Source organism: Pituophis catenifer, unplaced genomic scaffold (genome assembly GCF_029215685.1).
Source record: "Pituophis catenifer annectens isolate HBS135680 unplaced genomic scaffold, rPitCat1.0.hap2 SCAF_1, whole genome shotgun sequence".
Classification (NCBI taxonomy): domain Eukaryota; kingdom Metazoa; phylum Chordata; class Lepidosauria; order Squamata; family Colubridae; genus Pituophis; species Pituophis catenifer.
The window spans coordinates 84791207-84810234 of NW_027256881.1; the positions used below are offsets into that span (position 1 = coordinate 84791207).

General features: G+C 36.5%; 1 protein-coding gene across 1 annotated transcript in view; it reads right to left on the reverse strand.

Moving 5' to 3' along the window:
- UTRN (utrophin) overlaps window positions 1–19028 on the reverse strand; it is a 358125-nt gene that overhangs the window by 210517 nt on the left and 128580 nt on the right. Inside the window, exons 41-49 of the mRNA XM_070932667.1 lie at window positions 15307–15492; window positions 14263–14435; window positions 10951–11101; window positions 10068–10243; window positions 8635–8770; window positions 8038–8187; window positions 5512–5590; window positions 4488–4702; window positions 767–884 (exon numbers count right to left, since the gene is read on the reverse strand). Of these exons, the coding sequence (XP_070788768.1) occupies window positions 767–884; window positions 4488–4702; window positions 5512–5590; window positions 8038–8187; window positions 8635–8770; window positions 10068–10243; window positions 10951–11101; window positions 14263–14435; window positions 15307–15492 (1384 nt within the window). The remainder of the gene's footprint in view (window positions 1–766; window positions 885–4487; window positions 4703–5511; window positions 5591–8037; window positions 8188–8634; window positions 8771–10067; window positions 10244–10950; window positions 11102–14262; window positions 14436–15306; window positions 15493–19028) is intronic.

Consider the following 19028-nt stretch of genomic DNA (forward strand, 5'->3'; position numbering starts at 1 on the left):
GTATTTCTTATTCCATCTGCTTTTTCCTCATTTTTATTAACTTCCAATATAGGCATTCGCTTTTATATAAAAAATAGAAAATTAGACAAAAATTTGTTCATAAAAACTGGATCTAACATTGTTTAATCTTGTGGCTTGCCAACACTGTTCAAAACATATAACCTAATAAATCTTTTTAAAAACTCACATCTCCAAGTTCCAGTTTGTTCATCTTTAAAACCGATGAAATCCAAAGATGTGAATATAAGAAGCCAATGTCAAGCAACATCTTAAGCAAGATACCTTGCTATATTCTAAATGTGGCAACTTTTAAGACTTGTGGATTTTGACGCACAGAATTCCCCAGCCAGCATATTTGGATGAGGAATTCTGGGAAGTGAAGTCCACAAGACTTAAAAGTTGCCAAATGTGGAGATATATGTGCTATATATCTTCATGCTTGTTTCTTCCTTTTGCTTATCAGGATTAAGAGGTCCTTGGTGCTCTCTGAACTTTTTTGTTTTCTTGCAGATGTTTCATTACCCAAATTAGGTAACATCATCAGTGCTAGTGGGACTGGCACTGATGATGTTACCTATTTTGGGTCAACCCTGAGCTACAAATGTTCTCCTTTATTGGAATCAGGATTAATCCTGCCTTCATCTCTGTATGTTAGATTACTCCCAGTTCTACCTGGTTCATTCCATTCTGTATCCATTGTTTTGTCAATAAATAATGTAATGATTATGTATATCTACTGTTCAGTCTACTGACAAAAAGCACATACATTTCTCTGTGATTGCTGTCCTTAAGTCAGAACTTGATGTTTTGTTTTTCAGATTTTGAGCCAAGGTAAAAACCGAATCCAATTGGGGATGTCGATGTTCTAAATCCCCTTCTGTTATCTGTAAAATAATGGAATAAAGGTGTGCTACTAGTGATAGGAGTTTAATAAAAACATAGTTATTCAAATCAATGCTTCAAATATTAACAAAGAAGTGTGTCTTAATGCACATTTAATCTGCATTAAAAAGCTCTGCATTATAATCTGCATTCAAAAGAAATAATATACAGAAAAGATTTCCAGTCAGAAATCATGATCTGATGTGTTGCTATTACAATTCCTAGAATTCCCAGGCAATAAGATCATGATGTTTGGGAATTTGGAGTTATACACTAACCCACACCTGGAGCCCACCAATTTAAGGAAGTTGAAATAGGGGTTAACCACCTGTTAGATCTGCAGAGTAAATTTAGAGATTTTGCTCTCGCAAAGTGAAACAAGTGGAAATAAAGCTGTATAAAATTCATGTTGATTCATAAAAGGCTGCAAACTTTCGTACTTTCTGTAATCTCTTTCTAGGATTCCAAGATACATTATTTATGTTTCTCTGCTCTAAGGAATTTTGTTCTCAATGTTGATCCCAGGTTTTAGACACTGTATATTCAGAGTGTTTTAATCAACAGGGATTTTATTACAGCAGAAGCTTTAATAAAATCCCTGTTGATTAAAACTCTCTAATCCTCCCCCCACCAACTGGGTGGTGGGGAATCTTTCTATCCCCACCACCCAGTTTCAATTGTCAAATACCTATCCTTCCATCCCTTCCCCCTAGCCCACCCCCATCACAACTGAAGAAGTTTCTTGGATGAGAAATGAAAAGTTTTGTTATTTTTCTTCAAGGAAAAAACAGTCCAGTTACCTTTGGTGAAAGTACTAGATGACTGAGAATCTCCACAGACATACACCAGTAGCTACTTAGCACTCTTTCCCTCCCTCCCTCCCTCCTACACACAAACACACACACGTTTTCCATGGCAAATTGCTGATCCTGTGCTATTAAACTAAATAGAAAGGAAAGGAGTCCCTGCAGATTTTATTCAGTAGTTGTTGGTGGTGCTCATCTCCATTTTAAGGCCATGAAGTATTAAATCAAATACTTCATCTAAAAAAAGGGCAGCTCAAAAGTTCTGAGATTTTCCTATTAAATTGCATTAAATATATTCTCACGAGCAGTTAATTTGCCCATTGCTGTCTATGACACGTTATGCCCAGATCTATACTCAAGTTATTTGCTACTAATTGCATCCATATGTTGCTAATATCAGTAGCAAAGAAAATGTCAGCATTGGTTTCTGTAACCATTAACTTCTGTTGGCAAATTGTAAATGCCAGTATAAAATATTCTCATTTCTCCTGAAATTCAATCGCAGCTTGCCTACAGCTGGATCTCAATGATTAACAATTCTTGAGCAAGGCGATTAACCTATTTCAATTGAATTTAATTATTTTAAGTTGAATGGATGTGCTGCAACTATATGTAGATAACAGTAACATTTCAGTTGAAGATTACTCCAAAGGAGCAGAGTCCTGCATGCTTATCTGGAAAATTTTGATCCTATTGAACCTGAGGAAGTGGAGAAGGCTCTTATAGCTGCTAGGTCAACCACATCTATGGTTGCCCCTTCTGGTCGGCTAAAGATGCATGGAAGAGAATATATGATAGGATCTGGAGAGTGGTTAATTCTTCCTTGAAAGAGGGAACGTCCCATCAGTTCTGAAGAAGGTGGTGGTGTGCCCTCTCCTCAAGGGACCTTTGCAACTAGTTGGAACAATTTTCCAGTCTCTAATCTCCCTTTTTAGAGGTTGTGGAGTAAGTGACCACTAATAATATTAAGACCATCAAACATCAACATCTGCCTATCCCAGATCCTTGGGAAGGACTGGATAGGTGGACAAAAATGCTAAATCCAGTCTGAACATCTGGCTAACTGTGCGACAAACCATTATAATAATAGTTTGCAACATTATTGTCAGGTCTCCCAGGTAAGTCAGACAGGAAACACAAGATGAACTAATTCTACTTTATTATAAGGCAATAACTGAATCATGCAAATATGAAGGCACAAATTCCCACAGCTCCTTCTAGAACAGCAAGTGGAACCCATAGCTAGAAGTTTCAGGATATGTGACTGTTATACCCATCCTTGGATTAGGAGGCTTTGCTCAGTGACTCCTATCCTTGGGACCTCTCATTTGGACTACTGCAATGCGCTCTACATGAGGATGCTCTTGAAAATTATTCAGAACTTCAGCTAGTGCAGAATGCAGTGACACAGGTAATAAATAGTGTCAGATACTTGACACATCTAACAACACCACTGTGTGAACTGAACTGGTATCCAGTATGCTTCTGGGTGCAAATTGCTGTTTGTCATCTTTAAAGCATTTCTTAGCTTGGGATCAAAAATACATGAGGGACCAATTGTTTCTAACAGTCCAATTTGGTCCAGCAAGTTGACCATGCTAAGGGTCCCATCAGCCAAGGAAAGTTGGCTAATGGGGTAGGAGGTGTGCCATCTCTGCCATAGCCCCTGACCTCTAGAACATTCTGCCTCCAGAAAGTAGGATGGCCCCAACCCTGTTGGCCCTTTGTAAGACCTTAAAGACCTGGTTATGTAACTAGGCCTGAGGCCCCAACTATGTCAAAAGACACTCTCTCCCCCCCTCTCTCCATCCCTCCCTCCCTCTCTCTCTCCTTCCCTCTCTCTCTCTCTCTCCCTCCTCTCACACACACATATCTTTGCACTTGGTTTTAAATGATTTTATGATTATTTGCCACCCAGTCACTTCTCTGAATGAATGAATGAATGAATGAATGAATGAATGAATGAATGAAATACATAAAAATGAACTTGTTCTAGCAACCTGTATGCCCATGCGCAATATACCTGGCAGTCAATTTAAACATTGGACTGGGTTTAAATAGTCAGACCCTGAAACAATGCCAATGTATTATATTGTGCTGCTATTGAGTCAGGGGAGGAAATCTGAAATAGGTATTCTAAAATGCATTATAGGTTTCCTGGGCTTCTTATGAAAACTAATAGTAAATGTGCACATTCCTGATCAAGCAAAGCTGTGTGCACCTCCTTCAGTGAGCAAATATATGCTCAGCCTGACTCTGTGAATCATGGCCCATTTTCCTCTATCAATGCTCCACAGAAGTTTCCTTCAGGCAGGAAAAAAAAAAAAGACAGCACTCCTGTATCTTAACAGGGTATGATGATGTGCAATCAGAAAAACTGCACACAAAATATTCTTCTGCTGCTTTGAGATGGATTTAAGTCTCAGGAGCAAGAATGGGAAAGGTCCACTGAATTCCCTGCCAGTTGTTCAAAAATAGGTTCTTGGGCAAGAAGGATTCAAGCAAGGAAAACAAAGCAATAATTTACAGAATTGGAGGAACATTCAAAAAAGGCATTGCGTTTTTCTGACTAATCATTGATACCACTAAAATCTTGACTCTACCAAAAATAAGCAGTGGCAACACTGAAGTTCCAAAACAGAAGAATGCTCTAATCGTTATTCTTCTTTGGATTTATTTTCAATAATTGTGAAATACCGTGACAGAATTTTACTGAACAAAAAAAAAAACCAACAGGGAAAGGGATTAACAGAGAATATTCTGAGGCTTTCCAAAAATACAGTTCAGAGCATCACATACTTTCATGCGTGCAATCGTCCGATTGATTTCTTCAATATTTCCAACAGTAACTATATTGGACTTTAACATCTGGCCGATCAATGTCAACCAGTCAGCCAATTCTGTCGTAGTCTGATCCAAATCAGCAGGAGTCGAGATTTCCAAAGGATGCTGAGTTTGTGCCACATTTTCTGAGGCAGAAGACAAGAGCACTGTTGTTTGGAGAACAGGGAAACCTAAACAACCAACATAATTGATTTGATATTTCAATTTATTATCTAGAATTTATTTACATTGGAAAAGCAAAACACCACAATACTTCTTGTAGTTCATATTAGTCCTCTTGTATCTCTATTCTATACTAACACTTTAAAACTGTCAGGACTTTACTGTTAGAGATAGAATTCCGAAAATAGCTTCTTTCCATATGTCTAAAGAGCCACCAATTCATCATTTAATCTAACCTCTAGATACATAACGGTACTAGAAAGATTGCTGCTGTCTTTTTTTTTTTTTTTTTTTTTTTTTTTGCAAAATCTTAAATCTTTGACAGCTTAGCGAGATGAGAGAAATTCACTCTCTGATTACCACATTCAAAACAGTTCTGAAGCGTTCAAACACTAAGTCAGCAGTAAGCTGTCAACGAGGGTAAACTCACAACCTGCTGCTAATCTTAATTTACTATTTAGAAGGGGGGAAAGGAATCAATTGAAAATGTGCACTTCGCAGTCAAAGAAACGCCATTGATTTTCATAAGCGACATTTACTTCCTGATCCTCTAAATCATACAAATGGAAAACCACACAAATGCTAATTTTCAAAAAGTGCAACAATGAACTAGTTTCTCTTGTTAAGTGAATATATTACACATGCATTTTTCAAAATGCATTTTATGCTCTTTTAAAGTAAAAGTATCCTTTTTTTTCAAGATCAAAATAAACAGATCTACCACATCTGCTTCTTTATCTACTTTAAGTTTTACTAAGATAACAAAAAATATGCCTAAATGTTTCTCCAAAGACATAATTTTCTGCTCAAAACTTACCAGAGGACTTAGGCACAAGATGCTGCTGATGAACATACTCCTCCAGTTCTCTCAATCTGGTGGGTGCTTCCTTGAACACCTAATGTTGTGTGGAGAGAAAATAACTTTTATATTCCAAAGATCATGGGTACCGTTGTACAATATATGCTGTACGCCCCTTTCTGCATCAGGACTCCTTATGCACGGTCACTCATGCCCTCGTTACTTCCTGCCTGGACTACTGCAATGCTCTCTACATGGGGCTCCCCTTGAGGAGCACCCGGAGGCTCCAACTGGTCCAGAATGCAACCGCGTGGGTGATTATGGGGGCGACATGGCGCTCCCATGTAAGACCTCTCCTGCGCGAGCTGCACTGGCTTCCGGTGGTCTTCTGGGTGCACTTCAAGGTTTTGGTTCTCACCTTTAAAGCGCTCCATGGCTTAGGGCCTGGATATCTACAAGACCACCTTCTGCCACTGATAACCTCCCACCGGCCAATACGCTACCACAGAGAGGGTCTCCTCAGGGTGCCGTCGGTCAAGCAATGTCGACTGGCGACCCCCAGGGGGAGAGCCTTCTCTGTGGGGGCACCCGCCTTCTGGAACGAGCTACCTCCAGGGATACAACTGATCCCAGACCTCCGTACTTTCTGCCGGGCTCTGAAGACTTTCTTGTTTCAGCGAGCCGGGCTGGCTTAAGATTTTAATTGATTAATTTTATGGGTAAGGGGTTTTAAAATTGGGAAGCCAAATTGGATTTAATTATTTTTTAAATTATTTTAATTTTCATACTGTATGTATTTTAACCTTGGCTGTTCACCGCCCTGAGTGCTTCGGGAGAAGGGCGGTATAAAAATTTAATAAATAAAATAAAATAAAATAATATTAGGCAACTACAGAAAATTGTGGGCAGGACAATTAATCTTTCACTAAACAGCCTATAGAAGATCCCCTTGATCTTGTTTGCAATTGGTCCTGAAAAGGGTTGGGAGATCTTTTATATAGAAACTCTATGTGTCCCTTAATATGGCATCAATCATTGATACTATTTTCTTCTGTGGTTAAGCACTTTAATGAACTTCATGGAGTTTATTAGATTTAAAGGGAAAAGTCCCAAAACAAATATTTTTCCTGAAATTTTGATGTCTTGGATTTATATCATACCTTTCCTTTAGGAAAATAAAGTTGCTTACATGATATTTTCCCTTCATGTTATCCCAAAAATAATAACCATAATAATAATTACTCAGAACAGCTTACATCCAATGACAATACCTTTAACATCATCAAACAGCAACATCTGCTTATCCCAGGTCTCTGGGAAGGACTTGATCGCTGGATAAACAATGCCAAATCCAACCTAAACATCTGGCTGACTGACCAACCAACATACAATTGTTGGTAGATTGGACAATGAGAATGATTGGTCAGAAATCACTCTGTGAGCTTCTACAGCTGTGAGTAGACTAGAATCTGGATTTCCTCAATTCTCCACCAAAACCATAAATATTGTATCCTAGCAATGTTCATATCTGCTTCAATCTTCCTTTCTCTCTAAGCTTACTACACCATACTTCACCATATGCTAAAGTATTCTTCTAGGATATATTTTTGGGCACTGATCATTCGTTTCATTACATGAGCCTAAGAACTTTTACATTACTCAGCAGTGTGATGAAATCAATGACTTTCAACAAGAATTATCTCCCAAAATGAAAAAGCAGGCAGAAAAGCCATATAATATAATCCTGCTGTTTTCTTGTGAACCACCTAGAGAACGTGTGTCAAACTCGATCACATCACATGACGTATCATGACATATCGCAATGGTTTTTGCCTTTGCAGAGCCGGGGTGGGCATGGCCTGTGCATGACACATCCGGCCCGCAGGCGCCAGTTTGACAGGCCTGACCTAGAGTTATTAACACATTGGGCAGTGTTAAATTGAATAAAATAAATACATTGCAATACTACTTCAAAATGCAGGTGAGAATTATGTGTCTGAGTGCTCGCACTAATAAAAAGATACTCCATAAGCAGCAAAGCTGCCTACAAGATGATGACTACTTCAGAGCTTTTTTCTATGCCTGTTAGGTTTTCATTTTTCCTGCAAGGGAACTAGAGATATATTCAGTCTTATAGCAATGCCAAAGTTTTGTGTGTGTGGCTCTGAACAGTTGTCGGAAGGAGAGAAAGAAGGCTTTGGAAACTGAAATTTCAGCTGAACTTCGAAGAACAGTTGAAAAAACTTAATATAAAAACTTAAGTGTTCTTAAAATATAATAATACACAATACAATACAATACAATTCAATAATGTGGAAATATTCAATAGTACAATACAATAAATTACTTTCAAAGATAGCTGAACACATACATGATGGTGTACACAGAAGAAAATCATGTAAATTTAAAACAATGAAAATGTTACTAAGAATTTTAACACTAACTTTATCAAGTAAGTTATACAGTTCTGTCCCATTGTCACAACTATTTTGGATGAACACAACTAAAGAAACATATTTAACGCACACAGATTAAAATGTATACCTTCTTCCATTTAATATTCAGGGTCTTCAGTCTATTAGAAATATTGTCTTTTTCCTGTGGCCCAATGCTTGTATTTGAAAGTACCTCTGCTTCTTTTCTATTTAGCCACTTAAGTTTCTCTCCTTGTATATCCATTTCCTTAATCAGACCCTAAATGAGTAAAGACACTGTCACTCATTCATTAAAAATTGGTTATCTCTTATAATCAGGGTAGTAATATGCTTCAAATTCTAAGAGCACAAAAAAAAATCACATTAAGTGGTTTAGACGACAAAAATCCAATGAAGAATTTATTTTGAAGCAAATTCCAGGTTCTATGGCTGTAAAAACATAATCAACCAATATTTAGTATCGTGAACAGATTACAAAATAAACTATAATTTTATTAATCATAACACATGACATTAAGCTAAAACAGAAAAATATATAGTTTAGCAAGTATATGGAAATGATGTTTATGTATGAAACTTATAGATTATGCTTTTGATCCAGTGGTACACCAACAGACACTGAGTAGTCCTAAATATTATCCAACAACAACAAAAAGGAACATGATACCATAAATAAAATGCTTAATATTTTTTCAATGTTACTTGCCATTAATTCTTGTAAATTCTCTTCATGACTGATTGCAGGTTTCTCATCCAGGGAATTTTCTACATTTTCCATCCAGCAACTAATTTCTTCTAGTTTTCTTGTGAAGTCTATTAATTGCTGATTTTTTCCTTTCAGTCTGAATCAAAAACCCCGAAGTGGAATATAAAACAAAATCACTATAAATATTGAAATAGATATGAAAGCAAAATATTCCTTCTATAATTTACTAAGCAGCCTAGAAAGGATACAGTACAATATTAAAAAACAAGATTGAATGAACAATATGCCTTAATGACGCAAATTTCATATCCTATCCAGATTCCATGTCCTATCCAGAAAGGTGATTTACAAAAAAAATCCTCAAATGTAGGCCTTAAGTCTTTAAAATACTTTTTTCTCTGCAATACTTTATAGTCTTATGAAAATATCAACTTAATTTCCTGATAGAAAAATTCAATGAATTGACATATTGCTTTTTTCATCCTGCCTTTAATATTTTTATTAAATAACTCAAATAATAATCAAATAATAACTTGAGCCAAATAATAACTCAACGTAGTGAGCATACCTAATATTTCTTCCTCCTCCTATTTTCCCCGCAACAATACCCTGTGAGGTAAATTGGACTTAGAAAGAGTGACTGGTCTGCAGTCACCTAGTTGCTTTCATGCCTAAAACTCAGTTTCCTGGTTTATTACTCTGGTGCCTTAACCACACTGGCTCTCAACTAGATTAATATAGTTTAGATATTACTGTATATGAATATGACAATGTATAGGGGAAATGGACTTTATAGCAGGTATCATTTAGGTTTTGAGGAGGAAATAGTTTTCCAACACACTTGCGTTAAAATTTTATATTAATGCAAAATCTGTTTTTAGTTGGATTTTGTTCATTTTAGATAGAAGACTTCTTCAAACTTATTAACCACCTGCCTAGTAAGAAGCACTCAGAAATTTCCAACAGTGATTAATAAAATGCAATTTCAGAATATTTTTCTTCAGTTGAAACACCAAAGTAAACAAAAAAAAAACATTTAAATTAATAATTAATTCAGATTCCACAGCATGGAAAATATAAAACAAATGCATGCTATACATTATATAGAATATTAATGTATCTCAAATATATGATATAATATATGATATATATATGATATATATGACATTATATATATATGATATGATACACTATGCTATGCTACACTATATATTTGATTTAAATAAATCACACTTAGAAACCACCCATCTCCTTCACAGAGTGATTCTATACTATAGTAACAGCTATAAAGCTGTTTTAGGAAACTACCTTAGGAAACCTTTTAGAATAAAGATATGAGAAGTTTCTCTTGGTGAAAGTCAACAATGGCATCTCCAAATTTTAAAGAAATTTATCTCCGCTGCTACTAAAATAGCCTCAAATCCAACACTTACCTCTGTTGCCTTTCCATGATTTCAGCATTGATGTTTTTCCAGCGTTTATACAGCCCAGCTAGTTTTTCTTTCAGGAAGTTTCCATCTGTATTGGAGAGTTTCTGGATTATTTCCTCTCCTGTTCTATTCAGTGTTGAGAAAATGAGTTTATGGCTGCTGATTCCGTCTTCAAGTTCCTGTTGGAAATGCATATATAGGTAGCGGTTTCAGTTTCAACCCAGAATATCTATATCAGATGTTACGTCCACTGCAAGAAGATGGATTTGTGACAACTGCCGTTCGTGCATCTGGACTGGACCTCCTTTTTCCTGATTTATGTGGGGCTGCTTTTTTTAAAAAAACCTGAGAAGTATTATCTACTATTAGTAAGCCATTAGTTTGGGCCCCATGTATCTCTTTCGGCAAAGGGCTGCCTATTTGCTTCTAAGCCTTGCCCAACATACTGTATCTCAGGGGTCTCAAACTCACATGATCACATTGTCATCATGTATCATATATTTGTTTTATCAGCATCATTGGAAGCTATGCGAATAATTTCTTAATACAATTCATGTACGGTAAGTTGATTTTATATGTTTTAATAGGGCTAAGCAATGCATTCAGGCAAAATGTGATGGCACCACCTTTGCAGCACAACGGTGGCCCCTTTGATTTACTGGCAGTCTCAACAGAAGTGTTATCAGTGTAATATACGCATAAACCTTTGAAGCAACTGCACTGGGTTTTGAAGGCAGCACCAATGCCCTTTGCAAAGCAGTCTTTTAAATGCTTTGTCCTAGCTGCCAACATTACAAAACCTGACAATTGCCACTTTCTTCTGTAACAACAGTAGAATTAAAGGTTCTAACTAGAGTGCTGGGCTTAATACACAGTAATCAGTTACCTGCTGGTGTATCCTGGCTTTTTCTATATCCAGGCTGCCATCTGGAGCGTGGGCTTCAGCCAGCAACCCTTCTGCTTCTGTTAGCCACTGTGAGAGATCATTTAGATCACAATGGAACTGTCTCCACTCCTCTATGGACTTATCAAAACCGCTAAATGGAATAAGAAGAACAAGAGAAAAAATGCGAAAGGTATTTCAGAAGTAAAACAAGATAATTTTGCACTACAGAATACAAAATAGAATATGTATGCAAGTGAGTGTGTGTGTGTGCATATGTAGAAGACAACAGATGCAATCTTGGCAGATAGTTTATTTTGGCTTATTTGTGTTGAAAACAAAGATATTTAAAGGAAGCACTATTCACACTTTTGATCCACCAGTTTATAATTTCTATCATTTCAAACTTATAAAGAAACAGAAAGAGAGTGCATAAGCATACAGGCAACTTACAAATTTTAATTCCTATTTAAAATCAGTTTGTCTACTTTGAAGAAAATGTGCCCAGACCAACTGTAACTCTGGGACACATGAATCATAATAAACCAGTTCTGCAAACTGGAACTCCGGGGGAGGGGGACATCAATTTTACAAACTTAGCCATACAGTTGACCCTCGTTCATTCCTCATACAGCCAAATTTCAGAGGAAACTAAGTTACTGAATATGTGAGTGTATGAATATTTATGGAGCATACTTTTCCAAGTGGAAGCCAAACATGAAACATAAACTTCTTAAGGTCACTAGTGCAATTTTCCAGATTTACAAGCAAAGAGTAACAAGCTAAAACTAGATAATGATCCCAATAAGCACCAAGAACAGATAATATCCTTCTTCAAAGAGTAAGCCTTCCACTATGCCAAGCATGCCAATCAACAGAATGTTTCAGTGTGTCTTCTATCACTCTTTTCCAGGTAATAATATTAGAGATAAGTGCCCATGACTAAAGCCAACAGATACTTCACCTGTCTCCATAGGATCTAAAAGAAATATTCTTCTCAGTGCTACCTGATAAGGCAAGCTACTCAGATACTTCCACTACAATTTTTCATCTAACCTACTAGAAAATATAAAGATGTTTTTCCTCTACTTCTTCCACCTCCTCCTATTATTTTGTGTTAGGTGTACTGCTCAGCCAACCATCAGCAGAAACTGCTTCAGCACTTGGATGCTTTCCTTTTTCATTTGGGGGAAGGCCTTTCCTTCCTAAGAATTTCTGGGAAAGCTAGTAAAGATGGTAAGATTGCGAGCATAACAACTCCAGTATTTACTCCATCCATCCCCCTACTTCTGCTTCATAAGCAACACTGTGAAGTAGGCCATCATTCCATTATTCATTCCAGGGGCACTTTATCAGTCCCGAGTGTCCATTACTTGGCTAGGAAAAGGAAGGACAGGAAAAAGAGTCCTTCCTGATATTATCTATCAATTTAGGAGAATAAATGGAAAAACTGAATAGGAGGAAAGTGAACAGCCTGTAACAAGAGAAAAAGCTGCAGGAAAGTCTTAAAGGCATCTTGCTTAGAGACACCCAATTGTTCCACTGCTCCAGTGAAAGGAAAAAATTACAATTTTCAGGTCATTACAGCTGAAAAAAAAGTGTTTTTCCTCAACAAAATCTGCAACAAAATCTTCCTAATGAAGAAAAATAGGAGGGCATTTATATTCCACATAGAAAACACAGCTTTCTGTGTCACTATTTAGAGATATGTTTTTATTCCCAGTTCTGAGATATAGTTACAATTGAACCAAATTGTTTTTGTATCCCAAGTTGACAGAAGAATTCTTCCATATTACAAAAGACTTATTCATAACAGTCTTGGCTTTAAAGTCTTGGCTTTAAAGAAGCCTACTTACTTTTAAGTACAATGCAAAATAAGATACATTATTTATGAGATTCAAGAACTGTCTTATCCTGCAATGAATCAGCTAGGAAATCTGCTTGTTGTATTTTACCAATTGACTATGAAGTTTAATTTCTCTTTTAAAACGGGAAGGTTTGCCTATTTCATTGTTAATTTTATAAGATCATTGGAGTTTCCAAATGAATGATGGGGCTTCAAATATAGTCCCGGCACAAATGTCTGCAAATACCGAGGAAGAATTTTTTTCTAATGCCTGCAGTGCACAAAAAGCAAATGTGATATAATACAAAACTGTTTTCGAAAACAAGTTCAAATGATGATGCTAGGGACTGATGCGATTCTACAGGTGCAGCCTTTAAAACTATAGGGAACAAGATTGAAAATGCAATGAAAAGAGTGTACATAATGTTTGTGCGGATTCCTATATTCTCATGAATTAATTGGCCCACATTCTTGTGACTTTTACAGAAATGCTAGTAAACAGAGGTCTCAGCTGGCTAGAAATTATCTTTTTTTAAAAAAAAGCAAACACTAAAAGAGACAGAGAGAAACGTTTAAGATGCAGCAACTGATTTGCTTTGTAATTTCCAGAGAAAAAAAGGTTGAAAACAAAAGAGTCAAGTTTTTCTCCATTCCATGTTATTCATAAAGTTCAGAACATGATGATGCCACTTTAATTTTCATTTTAAATTTAATATATTGTTTTCTCACGCCACCTGAATTAACACTTCTTGGTTGCCTGCCAGCTAGCTTGCATAGTCCTTTGCTAAGCAACTTTGGCAAATAAACAATATTTTACAAATAATGCTTTAAAATGTTACCCTGTTTATACATCCAAACTTAGCACATCTGGTTTATACTGCAGGGTAGTGGTGGGTTGCTCCCAGTTCTGTCCAGTTCTATAGAACCGGTAGTAAAAGAGGTGGGAGGCTCCGCCCACCTGTCCGGATGTCATACTTGACAATCTGCACATGCTCAGAAGCTCCCGTTGTGAACCGGTAGTAAAGATAAGTAGAACCCACCCCTGCTGTAGGGACAGTAATTTAATTTGAATTTTAATTTAATTTATTTAATTTAATTTTAATTTGATTTGATTTATATGCCGCCCTTCTCCGGAGACTCAGGGCGGCTTACAATGCATTAAGCAATAGCCTTCATTCTTTTGTATATTTTATACAAAGACAGCTTATTGCCCCCACAAACTGGGTCCTCATTTCACCTACCTTAGAAAGGATGGAAGGCTGAGTCAACCTTGAGCCTTGGAGAGATTCAAACCAGCAAAAATTGCAGGCAGCTGTGTTAATAACAGGGTGCACTAAACCACTGTACTATCAAGGCTCTGTAGAGCTACAAAATGGCTACTAAGTGATTTATTCTCTTCTCTGCCTAACTCATCACATTTTTTTGGCAAAAAATGGTAAGTACAAAATATAGGCAGTCCTTTTACTTACCACTTGCGGTCATTGTACATTCTGTTAATTTGATCCCATTCTGCATTAAGCTGGGTTAGTGAATCTTCTATTTGAACAGCTTCAGGTCCAGATGCCTCTAATATAACATCAGGCTGCTTTTCATGAATAACTGCAATCTGATCCTCTAATTTATCCAACATATCCTTTATGTTCTGTAATATAGTAAAACAAAAATACCAAGCAGAATTAGCATCCCCTCAAAGATAAGCGCCAGCTGGAAAAATAGAGCCTGATTAGATGGCAACAAACATCAGTATATATGTATATTTACATCTTTCATCATTTGGCTCATGGCTTAGAATGATGCACGCATGTAAGACATAAATAGTTTACTTTTCTGAAGCCATCCATTACAGCTCAACATTATAAGCAAACTAGACCATTAAGGCTTACTCAAGAAACAAAAATAACCATGTCTCCCAGTTTAGGGAGTACATAATATAATATGTATCTAATACTACATACATAATGTATAACAGTAATCATTTTCTATTTTATTACTGTAAGCCATCCAGAATAGTCCCATGGCAAGATGGGCAGTAAATAAATTTATCAAAGAAATAAGGAATAAGGAATGAACTGGAAAAATCCAGTAAGTGCAATCTTCACCTTATAGGATGTGAGCCCTTATAAGTATGTGTATATCTATAAAATCATGTGTGAATTTTGTTTAATCGAACTTTATTTGTTTGATAACGTACTTCACAATGGTCTTTATCTAATTTCTTCCCATTCCTTTTCAAACTTTTACACTGCTTTTTAAAATGACCCGGTATTTAGTTTATTAAATGAATTATTTTATATGTCCTGAATCTAACAAGTGATAGGATTGGTGATGATTCTAGAAAAATTAGACCCAGGTGCCTATAAATCAAGACATATCCAAGACAGAACCTGATTTTTTTCAAGTCGGAAAGCATCTTGAGATGTACTGCCATGCACCAGAGTTAAAAGATTTATTGAGAAGAATGTTAATGCTCTTTTATATTTTGAATTATAATATTAGATTTCAGGTTCTAGTACCTTTAATGAATCTTCTTGAGTAGAAAAGTCTTCATAGATTGCTGAATGAAGTTCTGGAGCATTTAGCAAGAGCTCAGCATCAGCTATAACCAGCAAAATCTTGTTAATTTCAACCAGGTATTCTGCAGGGAATGGAGATTCCCTGGTCATTGATGACTGAGACCCTTGAATCCTTTGTGGAGTTGCCTAAAGCAAAATAAACTTCAGTTAACTAATTCTTTAAAACTAACCTCTTTATAAAAATACAAGAAAGGTTCATTTATTTCATTTTCATTATATTCTAACCTTAAGATTTAATGCTATTTTAATTAAATAATTCTTCAGATGATGCTATATTGTAATTACAAGGAAGTACTTCCCCTGTGACTAAATCAGGTGTTTCATGAATTAATTCCTCTTATCCTTTTGCTTAACTGTCAACTATATGACACATAAATTACTACAGAAGCAAGTATATAATATGGTAAAACAATATCCTAATCAAACAATGATATCCTTTTCTAGTTAAGTAGTTCCAGCTGCATTAAAAAAGGAAAGGATTATCTCTGCCTACACACGCTTTATTCTTCTGAAATGTATATATCCGCATTCTGATAATCTTTAGTTAATTCAAAAATATACACTTCAAGATCTATTGCAACATTGCTTACACCCAAAGGTTTCTTTCTTTAACCAGATACCCAGACCACAATTTCCAGTTCACAAAGTGGCTTTTCATAATAGTACGTAGTCGTAGAACAAGGACCCACTAGTATATTCTCACTTGTAACTCCATCCAGAGTATATGAACCAACTACGCACTGCATATTTATAGGAAGATAACCTCATAAAGCTTATTATTTAGATCCTAAAAGAACACTGTACATTTGGAAATACTGCTACTGAAATCAGTGGATTTGCTTAAATGATTTAGTCTAATAAATTGGTATAAAAATTAAACTAAATATAATTCATAAATATTCTCATCAGTATCAAATAAATGACGGTCCAGTCTCATTTAAATACATAACAATATGACTGCATAAGGAAAACCAAAACAACATTCACCAAATACCTTAATATGTCTTGCATTTCATTTCATTTTATTAAAATATTACATTTTCATAATGAAGCTAATGAAAACACACTGATTGATATATTTTTGGTATGCATTGTTGAAAGCATACCATGCTTTGCATGCAATTCCAAATATCAATCCTGCCCCTGCCTGAAAGCCTGTAGAAAATGTAGAAAGTTTTGATTGATCAGCAATAGCAAAAAAAAGTAGCACTTCTGAGATCAACAGTTTTATTTAAGGCTTAAGCTTATGCCAAGGAACTCCATCTGCATAACTATCCTGTCTTCCCATCGCCTCCCCATTCCAAGGTACTTAAATAACACATCAGTCAAGCTACTTCATACTTCTGACAGATGAAATGAGTTGCAGTTCATTAAAGTTTATGCCTTAAATAAACTTGTTAGTTCAAAAGCTGCTACCAGACTCTGCCCAAGTTTTGGCTAACAAATGTTAGTTTAGTTTTTATTTCCATTTTATATCAATTTTGCACTTTTGATTGTTTCCAAGGGGACACATACATAATGAAAACATTGCCATCCTCTGTCTATGGAGATTCTCAGCCATCCAGGTCATGGTTGTTTCAAAGATGTTTTTTTTCAAGAGGCAACTGGATTTTCTTGTTTTACTTTGAAGATGTTTCACTTCTCATCCAAGAAGCTTCTTCAGCTCAGAATTCAGAGCTGAAGAAGCTTCTTGGATGAGAAGCAAAATGTCTTCAAAGAAAAACAAGGAAGTCTAGTTGTCACCTGAAAAAAAGTACCTTTGAGATTGTCACCCTGTTTCTAGGCCACTTCAATGATACTTGAAAATAAGCAAATCACATACCACTGTCACCAACACTATGATTCACCAGTGGTCTATCCAGTCAATCAATTCTTTGGTTATCAGAACAGACTGGAGATGTAATATTATGGGGCTCCTATGCCATAGCTACTAACAAAAGGATTAGATAACAAATGATGCACTTTGAAAGATGGCTCCTGCAGCATGGCATGGCCCTATCTCCTTATAGCCGTGATGGTGAACCTATGGCACACATGCCAGAGGTGGCACGCAGTGCCCTCTCTGATGGCACACGAGCCATCGCCCCAGTTCAGCTTCGCTGCACATGCGTATGTGTCTACCGCCAGTCAGCTGGTCTTTGGGTCTCTGTCGCACATGCACAGGGGTGGGGCGCATGCAGGGGGCAGCGCGCACATGCACAGAGATGGGGTGCATGTGTGGGGGCCACGCGTGCATTGCATTTTGGGGGTTCGAGCACACGCCCCGGGCATCCAAATAATATATGCTGATCTTTATGGCTTCCAAGGACATCTGGCTAATTACTGTGGGAAATGTAACATTGGAGATGACAGTTCTTAGCATGATCCCACAAGGTCATTCATTCAACAAGACACAGAGTTACTGCTTCTATTAATTAACATTGCATCCTACCTTTCCTGCAAGGAGTTCACATTAGCTAGAAGTGGTTGCTAGATAAAATACAGGCAATATACTAGATAAAAAAAGCCTCAATTGGCACATTTCTAAAACGTGGTCAGTCAAAATCCTGACACACAAAAAGTGATTTATTTGTTTTCTGAATTACACTGTTGGAGTCCATTCCAGAATGAAGGTCATTAAGCTCCCCAGTAGCAAAGTCTTAGACAGTTGCAATATTGATCAATTGTTTGGCACAATGTAGGTGGCAAACAGGGAAGATTAATGAGAAACTCAAACCCCTGGTCAAGGTTCAATTCAAAATGTAAGGGAAAAACTATAATTGATTAGATCCCTTGAAATAAAATGCCTTTGAAACAGAAAGGAAAGTTTGGGTAATCAACAGTAAGTGGGGGAGGGGGCATGAGAGAGAAAGTGTGAACTCCAACTAGGCAATATCAAGATAAAAATTAAACTGTAGGGTGGGTTCACATGTACTTCAACTTAACAGATGAATTCTTTGCATTTCTTAAGTGTAAAGAACATTCCCTGGTCTTCATGGAAATGGAAATCAAAACAGTGTTTGGGCCTTATCTGATTCATTATTTTTGTACTTGTAACTATTGAATAGTATATGCAATGCCCCCTTCGTGTAATTGATCTTCAAATCAACGAAGAATCTCTTACCCTTCCATTAAGCAATTCTTAGCAATCCTAAGAAAGGAGGGTTTAATAATACTGCTGTTGCCCTAAAGGACCTGTGGAGTGATGCTCTCTGCCAAAAAAAAGTTGTCAGAGGCCAGATAAAAGTGGATAGTTCTTGGAAGAATTGTTATTTTTTTTCTGCACACCAAGAAATACTACATCTCAATATACAGACCCCTTTATTCCCATCCCATAAACACCCATTATGCAAATCCCTCAAGACCAATTATTTTTTTGATCATTCTTGAGGATCACAGCTTACATTATGTGGGAGTTTGTTATAGAGTTTTCTAGGATTTTAGTATGACTGGTGGGCCATGTGTACAGCAACACTAACACTGAAGGAAGAAACATTCAGTATATGATCAGTAGATCAAAATCACCTCTTCCCAAGCTCCTATTAGCCTCGTGGAAAGAAAAGGCATATAGTTACTACTGTCAAGCAGACCATTATTATTCTACATTACACAGAACTCATTTTGAGATTTGAACATTCCTTCATCTCATCCTCAATTGGTTTTAGATTTACAAGTTACAGAAG